The following is an 18,173-nucleotide window of genomic DNA, read 5'->3' as shown; positions in this document are numbered from 1 at the left end:
TACTGCTCCCTCTCAGAAACACAAAACAATGCAGGCTTACTGAGATATGCAAGCAATACATGGAATGAACAAATACTGAATATGGAAAGAAGGGGAGCATACAGACAAAATAGCTAATATACATTCCTGCACATTCCCAGAGTCAGTGTCTGTGTATGCTTTCATGCACACACACACACACACACACACACACACACACACACGGGTAGTTGGGTCTGGCTCCCTGTGGTGCAGACAGTAACCTGGCTGCAGAATCAAAGGCTGTCAGTTGATTTAAGGCAGCTGATCAGATCTATTAAAAGTTACAGTGAATGTTAAACCCTGACAGTTGACCTTTGCTTCAAGTGATCTATGATTTGAGAATAATAGAGCTGCATACGGATCCCAGTGGCTTGACAGTTGCACAATGTTTAAAGTACAAACACATACTGAGAAGGTCCAGAGTGATACATATAAACTGGAGAGTTTCTGGTAACTTTTTTCCTGATAGTGAGTGGGCTGGATGGTGGTATCAGGGGACAAGGGCGGCGCTGACGTGAAGCACCCCAGGTGTCAACAGCAGGGGAGAGAGAGACAGGGAGACAGAGGACCCCTGGTGTGTGAAGGCTGGGAGGGGGTGTGTGAGTGTCCACAAATATTTGAATATATGCATATGAGTGTACAAATAAATGCATGAGTGCACAAGTGTGTACGAGTCTGCCAGTGAACATGTCCGTGTATGCGTTTGGCCTTCCATCTGTTCCCCAGCAAAGGCCCAGTGAATTATTCAGTAGGTCATTAGCCACACTTATCATGAGTGGGCCGCCTCAGTCGATTAATCAGCCGTCAGCGGCCCCACTCAACCCACAAACAGGAGCCCAGGGCAATGAGTGTGTGTGTGTGTGTGTGTGTGTGTGTGTGTGTGTGTGTGTGTGTGTGTGTGTGTTAGGCAGAGTCTGAATTATTTAAAGGCTTTAACCTCCAATGGATAAGTGCAGTAAGCACTGTGATTCCAGTAATCTCTGCTATTTTAGGTAAAACAAGTGCGAGAATGAGTAAAGGAGTGTCAGTGGTGTGTGTGTGTAAAAATATCCTTCTCTAGAGTGTTAACCTTAGAGCCAACACACATGAGGGAGGGTAGTGTAATCCCTGCAGAGCTTTGACTCTCATGTCATGCAACCCTGTGCATGTGAATGTTCAAAATTATTTAGTTATTTATTGACCACACACACACACACACACACACACAGACACAGACACACACCTTTCAAATTGACTCTAATAAAGTCCACATCATCTGACAGTTTCTCTGACTGTGATTTGATGATGATGGCTGGTGTGGGAGGGGCAATACCTTGATGACACTGGTGATTAATGTGTGGAGCAACTGGGACGTAAGGGTCTACAAAGTATGAGAATAGCAGGATCGCAGTGTTTTTCAAGTGTGCCAGTGAGTGTGTGCACACAAGTATATTGCACAGTATACATGTAATGTTTAGTGTATGCATCAGAGATGCATTGGTTGGATGTTATTTATTTAGAATAAGGGACAAACATGGGCCAAAGGCAGAAAAATTTAAATTTTTTTGTCTTAAGTGGCAAGTTTTATTTTGTTAATTAAATACCTCACAAAGTTTTGGATATGCTTGTGTGGATATACTGTATGTACTTGCATGTGGGTATGTGCAGGTGTATGTATTTCTATATGCATATACTGTATGCACTAAAGTGCAGCCCTCCTCCAATAAATCAGCAGGGGCGATATTGACTTGGTTTTTGAAGGGAGATATAGAAAAGGAGCACAATGAATGTTTTATAGGATGCCTTTCAAATGTGCTTTAGACATTATTTTTCTTCATTCAAGTTCAAAGTGTTTTAAGAGAATTTAAAAAAAAATTAAGCTTCACCCTTTCTTCTTAAATATTGATATGTACGAACAGTATCAGCCACAAAAAAACACAGTTTAGGCTCTTCTGAGTCTCAACAACTTAAAAGTCACTTGAAGCAACCAATAAAGTCCGCCAAGTTTTACAGGCAACAACAACCAGTTACAAAGGAGCTGATTAGTTTGAAGTTTGATGTAGGATCATTAGTAAGCTTGTTTCAGGTGTATAACAAAAGATGAACCTCTGTTTGCATTCACAGTGCTGAATACTTCATTCACAGAACCACACTTTGATTTTTAAAGTGTGATGTAGAAATAGTAAAAGGAGGAAAACGGTCTTCACTCTTTCAGTTGTGTTCGTCTCCGACATGCTTACCCTCTTCCTAAGCAGTACATTAACAACACTTCACCATCAACAAAAGTCATCAGTACATCAGCTTTCACATGCATGCAGAGTCTGCTGCCAGGAATGCAAACAACTGCACCATGTATATCCCAATGTCTAACACGCACATATTCTGCTGAACCATGCAGCCTAAATCACCGGCTTGTACAATGACACTGTTTAGTTCTGGTTAGTGTCAGCAAATATTTGCAGACTGGCTGTCATAACAGGGGCATGGTGGCTGAGAAATGGATGGGAGAAATCCAGGTCTCCACTAGTAAATAAATCAGTAGGGATACTTCACCCCCTGACCAACTGTGGGTTGGTCAGGGGGTGATCCCAGCTTCTTTCATACATTAGTCTCGTAAATCCAGCCTTCTGGGTAAGTGGAAAGTTGCAATGTTTTGGCAGGAGATGTCAGTGTAGTATGTCAGCTCTGGCTTGTACTGGTGTCACTGGGAGACTTACGGGTTAGTGGGAGATGCTGAGCAGTGAGAGTCATTACCACAAGATCATAAACATTAAACAGGTCCACATGCATGATAGGCAAAACCGGTATAAGTAAGGCTTAGAGACAGCGGGCTGAAAAAGAGCGGTAAACTGTAGAGATAAGAGAATACAGGCACAAAGCTAAAGAATGACGTGCCTAGTAGGGTAGTTTTGACCAAGGGACATCAAAATAATTTGATATCTCGACAATTTCAGTAATTATTACATTTTTTAGGTCAGGACAAACACCTGTTTTGGTCTCTATAGCTTATTTCCCTGTTCATGAAATTGTATAGGGGGTGAATTTTATTTAACTCACCTGTTTAACTTATATTAAGGATTAAAGTTATGCATAATTAAGGGCATGGCAGCTTTGAGTGACAGGTGGGTGCCATGACAGGTGGCTTGCTGGATCAAGCAGGCTTCATTTGGCCCTCCTCAGTTCCTCTTTGCCCATTTAGCCGGGAGAAAATGGTCACTGTATTTCAAAGAGACTACGTCCATGCTTTATACAGTCTAAGTTAAACGCATAAATGAGCCATACCTTTACACTGGGTGACTTTGGGTTCCTTCAGTCCCATGAACATGGGCAGTGTAGTTTATTTTGAGTTAGTCCCACATAAGCTGTGCTGCTGCTGTAAATAGTGCACCAAATGTGTATTAATCCATAGCTGACATTATTCCCTGACAAAATGTATTTCTGTTACATGACATTTGCTACAATTGTAGGAATCTCTCTCTCTCTCTCTCTCTCTCCTTGCATACCTTGCATGAAGAGGCTCCCATAGGCAGAAAGAGAGCTGTTAGTCTATGTTCTCCAGCTCTCCTGACGTCCTCTCTTCCTACTGAGTGTGCTCAGCGGACAGGAGCCAGTCTAATCCCCCTGATATGAGGAGTGCCCTGAGACCTGACAAAGCATTCCTCAGATAAAGACACACGATCACAGAGATGCCGTGGAATTCCCATAGTTGGGGGTAGGTGGACTGACTAAGTGTGTTTGTGAGAGACAGAGAAAAAAAAACGGAGAGATGTTTTCTTCAGTACATGAGAACCTTGACTTGACATCACCCCCATGGAGATTTCTTCCCCCCCCCCCCTTTTACCATCACTCCCTCCTCTCTCAGTCTCTACCACCCTCTCCCTCCCTCTGCCGTTTGTCTGTCTCAGAATCAACGCTCTAAATGCAAACCAGACATCAGTGACCATCCTCTCTCACCTGGGCCCGTCTGCAGCTTCAGAACCCGGCTCTGCTTTTGAAGCCTAACTCCTGACTGTTCACCCTTGCACCTCCAGGGGGTAATGCAAATTATACAGCTTTTATGCCAGAAAAAGGGGGATACCGCTTCAAATGTTAGACAGGGTAAGACGAGCAGCAGGAGAGATGAAAAAGAAAGTCGTTAAATATCAGTAACGCAGTGAAAAGAAACAGCTTCCTGCCAGTTTCGTCTCTCTGTCTCTTTATCCCAGACATGCCTCCTGTTTTCCTTAAGACACATTCTTTGTAAGGTGGTTTGCTTGGGACCTCCCTCGACAGCAAAAAAAAAAAAAAGAACAACGGGAGTAAGGGGGGAAGCGTCTGATACCACGATTCCCTGGTTCAAAAGGATTTCTGTTACAGAATGTTTTTCAAGATCCACCAAAGCTTCCTCTGAGCATATCAAGCAAAGATGTCTTCAAGGTCTGACTTACAAAGATCCCATACAGTTATGTTGGGAAACATGGAATGAAACTGTCAACTGTGAAGGTTGAGAATCACAAGCATATATACACCATATGGGCTCTTGAGAAACTGATGAAGCCGTCAGGTCTGCACCCATGTCAACACTGGAGGATTTTTTAGTACAGATTTTATTCCCACATGCCCAACATGAGCAGAGCAGAAAAATATGATTTTCTATAAACAGTGGTATATATGTATATCAAGCCATGTTTGAATCTGAGCCCTCACCTATCAAATGACCGGAACTGCAGCATTGAGTCTCTGGCCGCATCGCCCACACTTCCTAGAAATGCTGGTGGCAGCAGACTTGGGTCCACCATGATGTCATCAGCTGGAGTGCTCACTAGGCTACGCAGAATATCCTTCACATTCTTGCCCTTTGAATCAGCGGGCAGAGAAGCTCTGACCTCAGAAGACAGTGTAGACAGGGCCTCTGAGATGGCATCTGGACCATGAGTCACACCAGAGGATGACAAGTCTGCCTCGCTTGCAGCGGTTGAGGTGTGGTCATCACCGATGCCAGAATCATAACGCCGGAGAGAGACTCCATTCTCCACTTCCAGTCCACCAGAAACGGCACCACTATCTAAGAAGACACAAATAATAAGAAAGTTGAGCAATAAAGGCACGGCATATGAAAGATTAATTACTTCACATAAAAATGAATCAAGTAAAGATGAATAATGGGGAAGAAAACAAAACAAAATCTTGCTGCAGAAAATTCTGGTTATTTTTTAGACTTCTCTCAAATCTCTGCCTTTTTTCTTACTCTATAGTTTAATACGGTTAAGTGCAATACTGTATAGATCAAACATCCTTTAAAAAATTATTCAAGAGAAGACTCTAAAGTGGACAAGAAGAGACATGACGTCAAGAGGTTGTATATATTCTAGACAGGGCTTTATATGGAGGAGCAGAAAAAGACACAGAACCGCTGCATTACAGATGATTTCTTTCTTTGGAGTTGCTGTATACCTGTGCTCCTGGCAGACTGCGATCGTTGAGGGTGTTTCTTGTCATTGTGGGGCTCCAGGATGTCGCGGTACTTTGACACCATGAGGACTGAGATGAAGTAGACAACAGCAAGAGCCAGAAACTGAGCCTGCTTACTGTCCTCCTGAAACAAACAACATACACTAAACAATCTGTGTGTGTGTGTGTGTGTGTGTGTGTGTGTGTGTGTGTGTGTGTGTGTGTGTGTGTGTGTGTGTGTGTGTGTGTGTGTGTGTGTGTGTGTCTTCTTCAGAAAGCAGTGATAGCTGAAAAATTTTAACGGCTGTTACACACACTGTGTTATGACCGTACATTAACATTAGTTTTCTGTATAACTCACAATATCTCTGAAGACGACAGCCCTGAGGCGGTTAATGTCCATGTCCTGAAGAAGCCGGTCCAGGTCGCTGATTGGAGACATTCCACCTGTCACTGCATCAACAGGACTCTGCATACATGCATGGAAATCAAACCATTACCACATGACATGTATTATTGGCTCCAAAATGCAAGTAGCATGTGTATTTTTACACCAATCAGGATGTTTATTAATCCATGCGCATTTCATGTAGCAGGGTAAGGTTTCACAGCTTAGGGGAGCTATCCCTCCTGGGATCATGTCCTTAACATAATGTCTTTTCTATGAAGCCACTGAATTATAAATGAGCTTTAACACCCGGTTCAGGGAAAGACAACATGACTTTTACTGGAAGCCACTGTATCAAATCAAAGGGGCAATGACGACAGGCCTCGTCTTGTGTCACAAATAGCAACCAGTGTGGTAATATAATAAGATATGAGATAATGCAGTAACACTTGGTTGTTGTCGGTGAGCAGGATAAAAGGACAAAGCTCCTTATGGTTTACTATTGAGTACAGGAAAAGGGCAGAGGAAGATGCAGCTAGAAAAATCGCAAAGGTTGAGTAGTACATGAGTGAGAGTCGATTACTGAGATTTGCATGTATTTTGGGGGAAAATTATAAATAAATTCAACAACAGCAGAGGAAGTGTAGAAAACATAGAAAAGTAATAAAGTGAGTAGATTTGGGTTACTTGCCTGTGCGGCTGTAGACTTTGCTGCTCCAAGCACAGTGCCGGACATGGCTGTGTAACTGCGTGCTGAGCCCTCTGTGCCATGCTTACATTGGGCTTGCTGACACTCCAGACAGTTTCTCACTGCCATAGCACACACTGGGGAGGGATGGAGACGCAGATCATAGAAGTCATTTTTAGACTTTTAGATTCTATTTTTAACATTACACTTAAGTCCCTAAAAAGAGATGGCATCAAAAGTACATGGAAATAAAATATAGGAACCTCTGAAAATCCATCTCATAAACTAAAGAAAAGCACAACAGGAGCAGCTGAGAGAGACAAAAACAAAGGAGAAAAAGTGGGGCCACGACAAGGTCAGTGCTCTGGCCAACTCTGGCAGCATCGTTCACTCTTCCCTGCTCCACCTCCCCTCCCAAGGTCATAGTGCAAGGGTGTGCTCTTGAATCACAGCCACTGTGTGCGGCTCCCATAACAAATGACACTGCTAGGGTGTGCACATGCTGAGTAGGCAGCAAGATACGTCCTTTGTTGGAAAAAGTCTTGTGGTCCGACAAGTTTAGGTGGGTTCAAAACTGGCACACTTACCATTTGTAATCTAATGTGCTACTCTTCTGTTGGAGCCTCACCCAACCCCCGCTGCTCTGTACTTGACAACTGACAAATGCTAACTCTGAGCCATTTAGATTACGAAGTAGGGAATTATTCCGTCTGGAAATGGGCTCGCTTTTTCCATTAGGACTACTCTTTCATACGACCATTTATAAAAAGAGAGGGGGAGGGAGGGGTGGAGATGCTGAAACCTTGTTACAGTCTTCCAAAATCAGATTAGGTGCCAGCAATGGGGAGCACATACCTCATCAAATATTCATTTCATAACGGCTGCTTTCTAAAACTGGACCTGTAGTACGGTGGCATTGCTTTCCTGCCAGCAGCAACGGTAGTTTGATAATATCTGAGAGGAGAAGTGGTCTTTGTATAACAAGTGCATTTTGAAAGCCTTCTTGTTTATAACATTCACTGTAATGAGGATCTAAAAGCAAAAACTGATACCTGGCTATGCACCATTACATATATGGAACCAAGCATGAAGAAATGATTTAAATTAGTGTAGAAAGTATTGCAACACTTTCACGCTGAAGTGAGAGTGTGTGTGTGTGCATTCTGAGTCGATCTGTGTTTGCTGAAAAAGGTGCATGACGTAAAATGAATAATGCACGAATTTCAATCTTTTATTCAACTAGAGTGTAGCTTGGCTTTTGATGCTGTCAGAGGAATCTGTAATAGACTGGAACAGAAGGCAGAAAAAGGCCTCGGGCTACACTGCAGTACAGTACAGCCAAGGCCATTATGTAGAACTCACTATATCATGATAGCAGCCATTTTAGAGTGTTGCCATGCAGTGGGGTTATAATAACAAGATAAGAGAGTACTGATACGGGTAGAGTGAAAGAGGCGAGGGAATGAGAACAGCGGCTAGAGATGGAGAGGAAGGCGGTAGAAAAGAAAGAGAGATCACAGAAGGGAGGGTCAAAAAGGCTACAGGGAGCCATGACTGAGAGTAATACAAGAGGCTACTGCCGACTAATATGAGGTGGATCGATGAACAGGGAGGGACAGAGGGCTTGGTAAAAGAAGGAGATAAAAGACGGAAATTCAGAGAGGAGGCGCAGATGAGCAGAAAGACAGCTAAACAAAAAATGTGCAGGGTTCAAGAAATATAAAAATAGCATAGACAAGGGAAAGAATGTATAAGATTAAAAGCAAATGGGCAATTTTAGGAACAATAGCTCTCATAAAATAAAAGAGTTAGACCAAGTGATGGAGAAAAGGAACAAAACAAAAACATCAGGATGCGTACCAAGGCGAAGGCACTGCCGGAGGATGCCTCCTGACGACATGTTTTTCTCAGCTTCTATTTCAGTGAAGTTGAGGGAGCTGGCAAAGATGAGAACATCCACGAGGTTGATGAGGCGCTGTAAGAAGGTGACCGAAGTCTCCACTGTCAAGCCTTGGGATGGTTCAATGTTCTCTAGCTCATGCTGGTAGCAGAGAGAGGAACATTTCCACAGTTAATTAATGCATAAGTAATCGAGAAAGTAAAGCAAACACCTTTCAGTATAAATGAACTGTTCAATTCAGTCATTCAGACAATTTTACAAAACTGAAAACAGCAATATCAAAACAGAGTTACAAATGAAGCGAGGACTGCATGAATGATGGGGAAAAAAATATGAATCTGTGAATGTATTTTTTTTTCTGTTTTTTATTTAATGTTAACTTTATTGGCAAGATATTTTCAAGTAGAAAAAAATTTAAATATATTTACAAATTTTACTAAAAATGCATCTAAAATGTATTGTATGTAAGGAATATGTGTGATAACTACACTGATAAAACATCCGCCTGATAGCAGATTATTTAAAATTGGAATTTGTTACATTAAGTTGCTCGGTTACAGGCTGCATGTAACTCAATGTAATTGAATTATAATGTAATTGAACATCAACCTGTTTCTTACACAGGCCAGTAAAGTAATTGGCAGGGGCAAAGAATCACGTAAGAGAGCAGCAGTCAGACAACACAAAAACAAACTAACAATGTTAGGAAGCAGCTAACCGTAGTCTAATGTGATTGGGAAAGGTCAATGTGGATGGATAACTTCCTGCGAGTCATCGCTATATATACAGCCACAGTTGAGTGTGCACACACACACACACACACACACACAAACACACACATATGTCAGGAGACTCACAGAGGAAGAAGTGGCAGCAGAGAGCAAAGGTAAAATGCCTCCGCAAGCCATGATGAGGTTGTCCACCACCTGGGAAATTAGGTGTATACTGTTGTGGACAAACACGACGTTCTCACTGCTGTTCACAAAGTCCAAAATTGTCTTTGTGGAGTGACTGAGAGACAGAGGACAAAAACATTGCGTTGTTAACAAAACACAAAATAGAATACAAGCAGAATATAACCTTTTAGAAATATGAGACTTTGAGAGCATGTTTTTGGTGAGTAATTCTATTATTTGGCTCTAAATAACACAGTGGCTTGCCTACAGATCAGACTGTTTACGGTTCTACCCTAGCTGCTTACATTCAAGGTTAAAAAAATCCAACATATCCCATCTTTACAAAAACATTTCCTGTGCTTTGGTCTACACCTCAACAAGTGTCCTCAATGGTGCATGGATGAAGCATCCACAGAGTCTTCATTTTTTTGTTTAATGTAATCTGAAGTACTGCTATCATGCTACTACAAACATTTCTGGCCAATATATTATTTTGCCTTTAAATGAGTAAATATGCAAAGGGAAATTCCTGATTTTGAAACACAGCAAATAAAACAGTTTATAAAGTGAAGTACTTCCTGTTTACACAGAAGCAGATGTAAAAACTTCCCAGTAACAAAACAAAGACTTGTGAAGGACACTTTCAGACACATGTACAACTTGAACAAGGCTTGTGAGATTTAATTTTCTGTCTGACTCTCAGAGGAATGAAAAGCCAATAACCTTTTTTTCCATTAATCAATTAACAAAATGATTGTTAGCTAAAAGCATTAGTAAAGTCAGAGTCAGCAGACTGTTACCCTACCTCCTCCACATCTGGACATCTGTCTCAATAGAGAAGAGCAGGTCAGTGAGGAGGCGTTGGTGCATGTGCGACCAGCGAAACTCTGGGATACGAAACATGGTGGAACGAGGGGCCGAAGTGCTGCCATCTCTCTGCTGACCTGAAGACCCTCCTGCTGCTGCTGCCGCCGGCTGGCCTTGACTTGTTTCCTATAGAGAGACACCAGTTATACACAATTAGCTTGAACATAAGGATTTAGAACTGAAACAGACCAATTACATTTAAGATAATTTTGTTAAAGTAGAAAAAACAGAACAAGAAAAAATAATGACATACTGTTGTAGAGGTTGTAGAGGTCACCTTCAGTTCAAGTCTCTCTGTGTCTAAGGCCACATTGGACACGTCCAGTCTGGCAATTTTGATCTCTTTGGTCTTGCTGACAGAGTCTGTACTCTTCTGGGGGCCAGAGCTGGAGGCAGCGGTGCTGCTGTCTGGGGGACTGGACGGGGTTTCCTCTTCAGTGGTGCCGGTGGTCTCTGAAGGCTGGCTAGGTGATGTGGAGTCTGATGCTGCTGCAACCTCCTGGGCTGTAGAGGGCAGTGCGGTATCTATAGGCTGCTGGTGTGCGGGAGCAGTTTCGGTTATGGGGTAAGACTCTTTAACTTTATCTTTGGGTGGCTCTGCCAGACTTTGTTCAGGTGTTACAGCTGGAGGAGTCTGACTCTCCAAACCAGACACCTGTTTCTCTTCAGTTTCGCTCTTTTCAGTTGTTTCCTCTTTTCTAATCTCCTGCTCCTCATCCTTTTCTTTGTCCGTCTTCATCTCATGTCTCTCCTGATCACTTTTCTCGCCTTCATCTTCACGTTTATTTTCCTCCTTTTTTCCTACCTCCACTTCCTCTCCGGCAGTAGCAGAAGCATAAGAGGAGGACTCCTGGCTATCATCAGCATCACTCCGATGGATCTGGTCACTAACAGACGACACGTCAACCAGATCCTCATTGAAGACCGAGGCTCCGCCCTGCACACTGTTCTCCAGACAGACCGCAGTCTCAGGTGACGTTTGGTTAGTCTTACTCTCTTGTTCTGAAACCATTGGCAGTTCTGCATCTGCTTCATTCAAAGAGTCTTCTGTCATCGAGTTTGATGATTCACCTTTGTTAAGTTCACTCTCAGATTTTTCATCATCTGTTACAGGTGTTTCTGCATCAACACCAGCAGATGTAGCAGAGTCTCTACCCACTTCCATTGCTTTCGTGTCATTTGTCTCAGCCTGGTCACTAACTGATGTTTGTAGATCGTCCGTGGAAGCCTCAGTCTCTGGTTCCTGCTCGTTGGTCTCTTCACTCTGTTCCTCTGTGTTGTTTTTTTGTGTCACAGTGGCTTCAGTCTCTTTTCCAACACCTGAGCCATCCTTGGAAGGCTCCTGAGTCTGCTCATCTTCTTCGGCTCTGGCCAGGATGTTGGACACAGTGATGGAAGTGTGTCCCCTTTCAGCCTCTGGTGTGCTGGAGGTGATGGTAGAACTAGATGCTGAGTCAGCGGACTTCTGGGACAGTTCGTCCACTGTGAGCTCAATGACAGTGGAAGGGGCCATATCCTCAGCAGGTCGCCCGTTAACACTTTCCATGGTCTCTGAGCTTTGGCTGACACCAGAGATTGTTCGGATAGTGCTCTGGGAGGCTGCAGACTCCTGACGCTGGTACTGACTGAACATACGGGACAGATTTTCTTTGTGTTGCTCAAAGGCTACCTGTGAAACACAAAAGACTTTATGTTCAATGTATGAAACACTGATGTCTTTGCACCACCAATCTATTCAATTGGTCCATCTTTGAATCAAATGGTTATTCAGTTTTGGTTTTTTTTTTTACAACTTGGGTCTTAGATTTGTTTTGGCCATCATTTTAATCAATTATGATGACGTTTTACTTACCAAAGTAACTGTTGAGATCTGAGAACACAGTGACATTGCTACAATGAAGTCCAACAGGCCGGGAAACTAGTCAGACTATCAAACATGTTGTAAACAAGACAGCTTCCAGAATATTTATACTACTTTATTGGGAGTTAAAAACTGATAGTGAGTGCACCTGTAAGGTCATTGTACAGTAAAACATGTGTGCACACAACTACAGTAAGTACAGTAGATTAAAGTGGAACCAGGAAATCGGTCTGTGAACTGTGGTGGATGTTGACAAGGTTCTAATAACGGAGTCAAAAGTTTGGCTAACCAGATTACAAATTACACAAATAAGACCAGAATTGTTATAAACCGGAAGTATCCTTCATGTGCATTTACTGCAATACCGTTTTATTGATTGGACATTTAAACATCACAATAAAATTACTGCCATCATTTTAGTTAATGATACATGTCAAACATATTAAACAACACACTTTTTGTAGTTATTTCATGATGTATCAGTAGTTCTACATAAAAATTCCACTTTCTTATGGTCATCAACTAAACCCTCCCTCTCTCTAACTGACATCCTCTGGTTTACACTTTCAGCCATTTAAATATATATAAAAAAAATAAACATGTCACGGCATGCTCTAACACCCTGTTTCATCTGGAAACATCAAATTATGGAAGCAAGATATTCTCAAAATGCTCTTTAGTTGTGGGCGTGTTACTATATCTAACCACTGGGACCGTTTGCAGCTAAATGTGCCTTATTTAGAACTTTTATTTCTCTTATGTGCAGCTGCACAGCCTATTAACCTCTATCAGTCTTCTTACATCTGATATGGGTAGACTAGACTGCTAGTCTTTAACGACAATGGTCTGCAGTGGCATTTGAGGAAAAGCCCATCCATGTAAGCAGTCATAGATTAGCAGTAGATACTATTAGTGTGTGTCTGCTGGCTGTGCTGAGTGCGTGTCCAGCATTGGCAAATCCTCCCACGCCTAATTTAAGACCCTGCATTAATCACTGGGCTTGGAGGACAGAAAGTCAAAGATGGGTTGGTGGTGGAGGGGGGGGATGAAACTAGACCCACTTTGCTGTTTTTTCACCTGAGGCTGTTTGGACGGAAGGAGAGAGAGCGAGAAAGCGAAGAGAGAGACACAAAGAAACGGCAGAGATCAAAAGGAAGAAAAAAAATTAGAAATTGCAAAGGAGGAAGAGAAAAAAGAGCGAGTTATTGAAAGTGGAAGAAAGGAAAGGGAGAGAAAGAAGCTGATTATTTGTAATTAATTAGGCATTATTGTTCTAAATTAGCCGGCTACACGAGTGCTCATTAATCTTCTGTAGTGGGAAGCAGTGAGTGGTAATCCATAGCTGTTTTCTGAGTGCACAGCCTGTTCTAAATGCGCCAGTAGTCTGTCTCTTCCTCTCCTCCGCTTTCCCAGTGATCACACACCAAGACCTTCTACCCTATTAGTTTGAGCTTAATTTGACATTTAGCATTTTTAGCAATTAAAAGGCTGCATTCAGAGTGCACTGCTATGGAAATTATGCAGGAGAGCAGTGCAGAACATAACGTCATAGACTCAGGATGCAGCCTGTACATTAAGATGATGTATGCTGGCCTTAAATGGGGCTCTGCAACAGATCCAGTTACCATTAGACAGAGGTAGTATATGTCGCTGTGGTTTTTAAAAGAGCGTTTAGCCTTGCTACAATGTATAGAAACTGCCTTGGGTGGCTAAGGCATCAGTGCTGATCTAATCTAATTTCATTCTACTCCATGACTCGGCCTGGCCTCAATAGGGTATGGAAAAATGTTATGGTAATGTACAAAAACATGGTGGGCTTTTCTAATGTGACAGGTAACATGGTATTAACTGCGCAGCACAGCCAGATCATACATAAGACCTGACATACTTTGGAAGGGGACCCGCCATCATAAACAAAAACACACGGCAATACATCAATAAGGCAAGTTTCTGTAGTTTCACTTCTCCTCTTTCCTGCAGACAAGCAATACCTGCCATCACATTTCCAAAACAAGGCAAATCTATAAAGAAGCTAGAACTTCCATTGTCCCCACGTCTGTGCTGTAGAACTGATCTGGAATAAGCAATGCCCCACACCACGGCCTGTTAGTGCGGGTAAGGGTGGCAACGTGCTGATCTTGGGAGACCCCCACAGTAGGAGCCTGGGAGTCCCCATTTAGATAAAGAGATAGAGACCGACCACAAAACAAAGGGGAAATGGGGAGGGCAGCATGGCTTTAATCCGATTAGCTAAATGCAATTCCTCCTCCAAAATCAATGTCATCTGCTACTGCTCTGCTGGCTGTGTGGTTTCGCCCTTATTCACAATATCTTCCTTTCTCACTCCTTGTAAAAACATTTTTCTTCGTAGTTTTCTCCTGCCCATCTGATCCAGCGATATGTATATAGTCTTTATCTGTCATCTCTATCACAACCATTGAAAGACAAGCTGGACCCTTCAGGATACTGTACTGTACACTAAAAATGTTTAAAGCCAACCACATAAATTCATGCAGTTTCCATCAGCTGATTATTATACAGTTCATTTATATGAGAATTAAAAACATAAAAAAGATAGATTTGCTTTCTACTGGATAGTATAGACAACAGTTGATGCATGGTTATTAATGTAGCATTGGCTTTTTTGTCTCAATAACCTCAGAGGGCAAACTCTGCATGGCCAAACTATTCTACATTTCACCATGAACTGAACAAGGTGATAAGTTACAATTAAACTAGATTCTTCCAAATATGCTCAACTTCTAAACATAATTATAAAATAACCAGCTCATAATGTATATTCCCTTTTGTCAAAAGATCTGTTGGCTCATTTCTGCTCATATTTATCTTTGGGGTAAAACGTCTGACAGGTATAATGAAGTTAGCTAACAGTGGGAGTCTAAAGGACAGCGGGACCTTCACGCCCCAATCTCTTTCTTTTGGAGATCTCCTTGTTCTCAAACTGATTTGTGTGCAGAGATGGACGAGGGGCACCTTGGGTGTGTGTGTGGGCTGAGTGTGGGAGGGCTGTTGTATCAACGTGCCCACCTGCAGGAACATCTGTCTAGTCACAGAGATATATTCATATGCAGATCCACTTTCTTCCTAATGACTGACATAGGAGGATATACACGTACAAACAGTAACACAATGCACACAGATTTATTTTAATCTCAAAAAATTTAACGTCTCGGAAAATCATAACCAGGCTGTTAATGCCTCTTGATAGTGTATCATTTTCCAGTAGAAAAAAACTATATTAAATTAAAAGTCTCTGGGTGTCAAGTAAACCATCTCAATTCTTGGCAACAAGAGCTGCTTGGGCAGTGACAAGAGCCAATCACAATGTAGATCGGAATGACTGTCCAAATAATGATAACATACTAACTATAGTGAATTTAGCAATTCTGTTCGCTGATCACAGATAGTCAAAGCTTCACGTCAGTAGCTCCTCCTGCTCTTTCATGAGTTTTTGGAAGGTGTCAGTGAAGAAGGAGTTGAACATCCAGAGTATTGTATAGCCAATAAAATGAGCAAAGGGACTGAACTCTGGACAGAAACTCAAAAATTAAAACTCATACTGGTAAACTTTCTTTTCAACTATATAACAAACCTGTGCCTTAAATACAAAACACAATAAACAGTAGAAAATGCAGTACAAAGATTCTTAGTCATGGACTGAAGTCTCAACTAGAAAAGAGGTGAAAGGGGGCGTGCATTCAGCATGAGGCATATTATCTCAATTCATGCCAAACTGACAACTTTACCACAGTTGACACAAAATTAGAAAGACTATGTAGAGAAGTGTGCAAATATGTATTTGTGAATGCATATATGCACTTATCAAGAGGCTCCCAGTGGGCTGGTTGTATTTATGAGGCCTTGTTTCTCTGATTGTTCTTGCACGGTTCCGATGAATATTCAATGGACTCGGAGAGAAGGGCTTCCTAGAGCCCAAGAGAAAAGGAAGGCAAAGAGAAAATGTGCCTAGTAACTCACATTCACACAAATGCGCACACACGTGCGCGCACACACGTACACTCACACACACAATCATGCGCACACACACAGCCCTGCAGCAGTGGGAGGAGAGAGCAACAGTGACAAACAGCTTTGGTGCTACAAAGGTGGCAGGAAATCTATCAAACGGGACAATAAAATTGCAATTGAGTTTCTTTAGGTTTTTTTTATAACAGATGCATGTATCTTGGTGGCTAGCACCCGCTGAAACTATCCAAGTCCCTGTACTGTGCATGCATTTGTGTGTGTGTGTGTGTGTGTGTGTGTGTGTGTGTGCGCGTTTCACATCTTACAAGAGCATGGGTTTATTCACACACCTTATGTGTGTGAAATGCTGTTGTTAGAGGAGTGCTGGGCATTGTAACTACAGTCAAGAAGGAACAGCATTAATCTTGTGCAATTATAGGAAAAAAAGGCAATTACAGCCTGTCGTGTACAAAGAACAATAAACAATTTCTGCACAACACCAACCTAGACACTGCTACGTTCCAAAGTGAGACCCCAACACTCTGTAGCTATATGAACAGATGAAATAAGAACAAAAGCTGCAGCTCAAACTAAATCCTACATGGACAAAATATATATATCATAAATAGCTACAGTAAAATATCTGAATATTATATATTAACTAATTATATTTTTTCTGTAATTTTCCAACAAAAATACAACAACGCAATCAAATTGTTATATTTGAGATTATGTGTGTATTAAACAGAAGGATAATACAAATGTTTTTAAATATTTAAACAGTGATGTAACGACCGTACAATCCAGTAAATTATGCAGACCTCTGCTGATGTACATACATGTTATATTTCACTGTCATGGTTTCACTGTCACCACAGTGTGCCCTCATCAAATACCGTCCTAGACTTTCATTTGTACATGTTTTATTTTTGCTACAGTGTTCAGAGGTCTGGAGACACATTGTGGTTTCAGAGCATTAAGCATTCAACACAAGCCATCCTGCTAACTGCTGCCTTCATGTTGATATTCTCCCAGGCAGTATGGCTGTGCCCCCTACTGGACGCCAACACTCACAGCACTCCAATGCTACAGTGAAGCTTCTCATATCACAAGCACTTCTTTAACTCAACCTTCAATCTTCCAGGCTTAAAACCCCCCCAGACCACAATCTGACACCAACCTCAATTACTTCACTACTTTGGAACAGAGTAGTGTAATATGATATCAACAGTGAATTTCTAAAGCAGTATTTTGAATTCAGCTTTTGGAAATAAGAAGTGCCAGAAGTTTATTTTTATCTGTACAACGTGAAAGAAAGAGACTCTATACATAAATAAAGGGCTGGTGGAACCATTGGTTTATACTGCAACTAGCTTTTCAATTATAATCACCGTTTGGCTTCCATAGCTTAATCTGATGGGCACTGAGAGGCAAGGCTCAATTACTGTGCTAGCCTACGCCACGAGTTAGAGGGTCAGATGATAATGCTCTCTAATTTCTTATTTGATGAATTGCATTATGTCAGATTCAAACTAAACATACGGGTGACAGAACTGATGGCGCTGACTGAATACTGTCCCTTTGGCTGGAATCAAACTGAGGACGAGGGTTACGGTTACAGTCATGTGGTGAATGTTTAGGCTGACAATACCGAAGCAAGATGTGAGTGTGTTTGCAAAAGTGTGTGTGTGTGTTCTTGTGTTTACTACAGAGAGATAAAGACTGTGTGAGGTAAAAGGAAGAGAAACAGATTGTCAGAAACGTACTGTAACACAAAAAAATTTCCACAGAGACAGATAAACAAAGCTGTGTCTAACCCGTGTGTGTGTGTGTGTGTGTGTGTGTGTGTGTGTGTGTGTGTGTGTGTGTGTGTGTGTGTGTGTGTGTGTGTGTGTGGCGTGCAGGGATATAATGAGTGTTCTGACCTTGGAGTGGGTGATGGACAGGGTGTCCACCCAGACGCGCCAGCCGCCCCACTCATATTTGATGGCGTGATAGAGCAGGATGCGGAAGATGGCGTACACCATCTCTGAGATTTTCTGCTCCTCGCTGTTTCGCGGGTTGATGAAGCACAGAGAGAGCATCCACTCTTGCCACACCGAGCACTGCAGCAGGCTCCTGAAACAAAAAAGGTGTGAATCCCACTGGCATGTAAA

At 42.1% G+C, this 18,173-nt stretch overlaps 1 protein-coding gene across 4 annotated transcripts in view; it reads right to left on the bottom strand.

Annotated features, from left to right (window-relative positions):
- lrba (LPS responsive beige-like anchor protein) overlaps positions 1–18,173 on the bottom strand; it is a 180,832-nt gene that overhangs the window by 118,226 nt on the left and 44,433 nt on the right. For 3 of the 4 annotated variants that reach the window (XM_038713117.1, XM_038713119.1, XM_038713120.1), the window contains exons 21-29: positions 17,943–18,135; positions 10,423–11,838; positions 10,108–10,295; positions 9,264–9,417; positions 8,367–8,547; positions 6,510–6,643; positions 5,792–5,899; positions 5,434–5,575; positions 4,687–5,044 (exon numbers count right to left, since the gene is read on the bottom strand). In XM_038713117.1, coding sequence (XP_038569045.1) covers positions 4,687–5,044; positions 5,434–5,575; positions 5,792–5,899; positions 6,510–6,643; positions 8,367–8,547; positions 9,264–9,417; positions 10,108–10,295; positions 10,423–11,838; positions 17,943–18,135 — 2,874 coding nt within the window. The remainder of the gene's footprint in view (positions 1–4,686; positions 5,045–5,433; positions 5,576–5,791; positions 5,900–6,509; positions 6,644–8,366; positions 8,548–9,263; positions 9,418–10,107; positions 10,296–10,422; positions 11,839–17,942; positions 18,136–18,173) is intronic. The other variant, XM_038713118.1, reaches the window with a different exon arrangement.

Source organism: Micropterus salmoides, unplaced genomic scaffold, assembly GCF_014851395.1.
Source record: "Micropterus salmoides isolate LMB-PRFRI ecotype aquatic unplaced genomic scaffold, ASM1485139v1 Ms_hic_scaffold_12, whole genome shotgun sequence".
In the NCBI taxonomy this organism is placed as follows: Eukaryota; Metazoa; Chordata; class Actinopteri; order Centrarchiformes; family Centrarchidae; genus Micropterus; species Micropterus salmoides.
The sequence above is the reverse complement of the archived record's forward strand: the minus strand, read 5'-3'. Positions and strand labels throughout refer to the sequence as shown.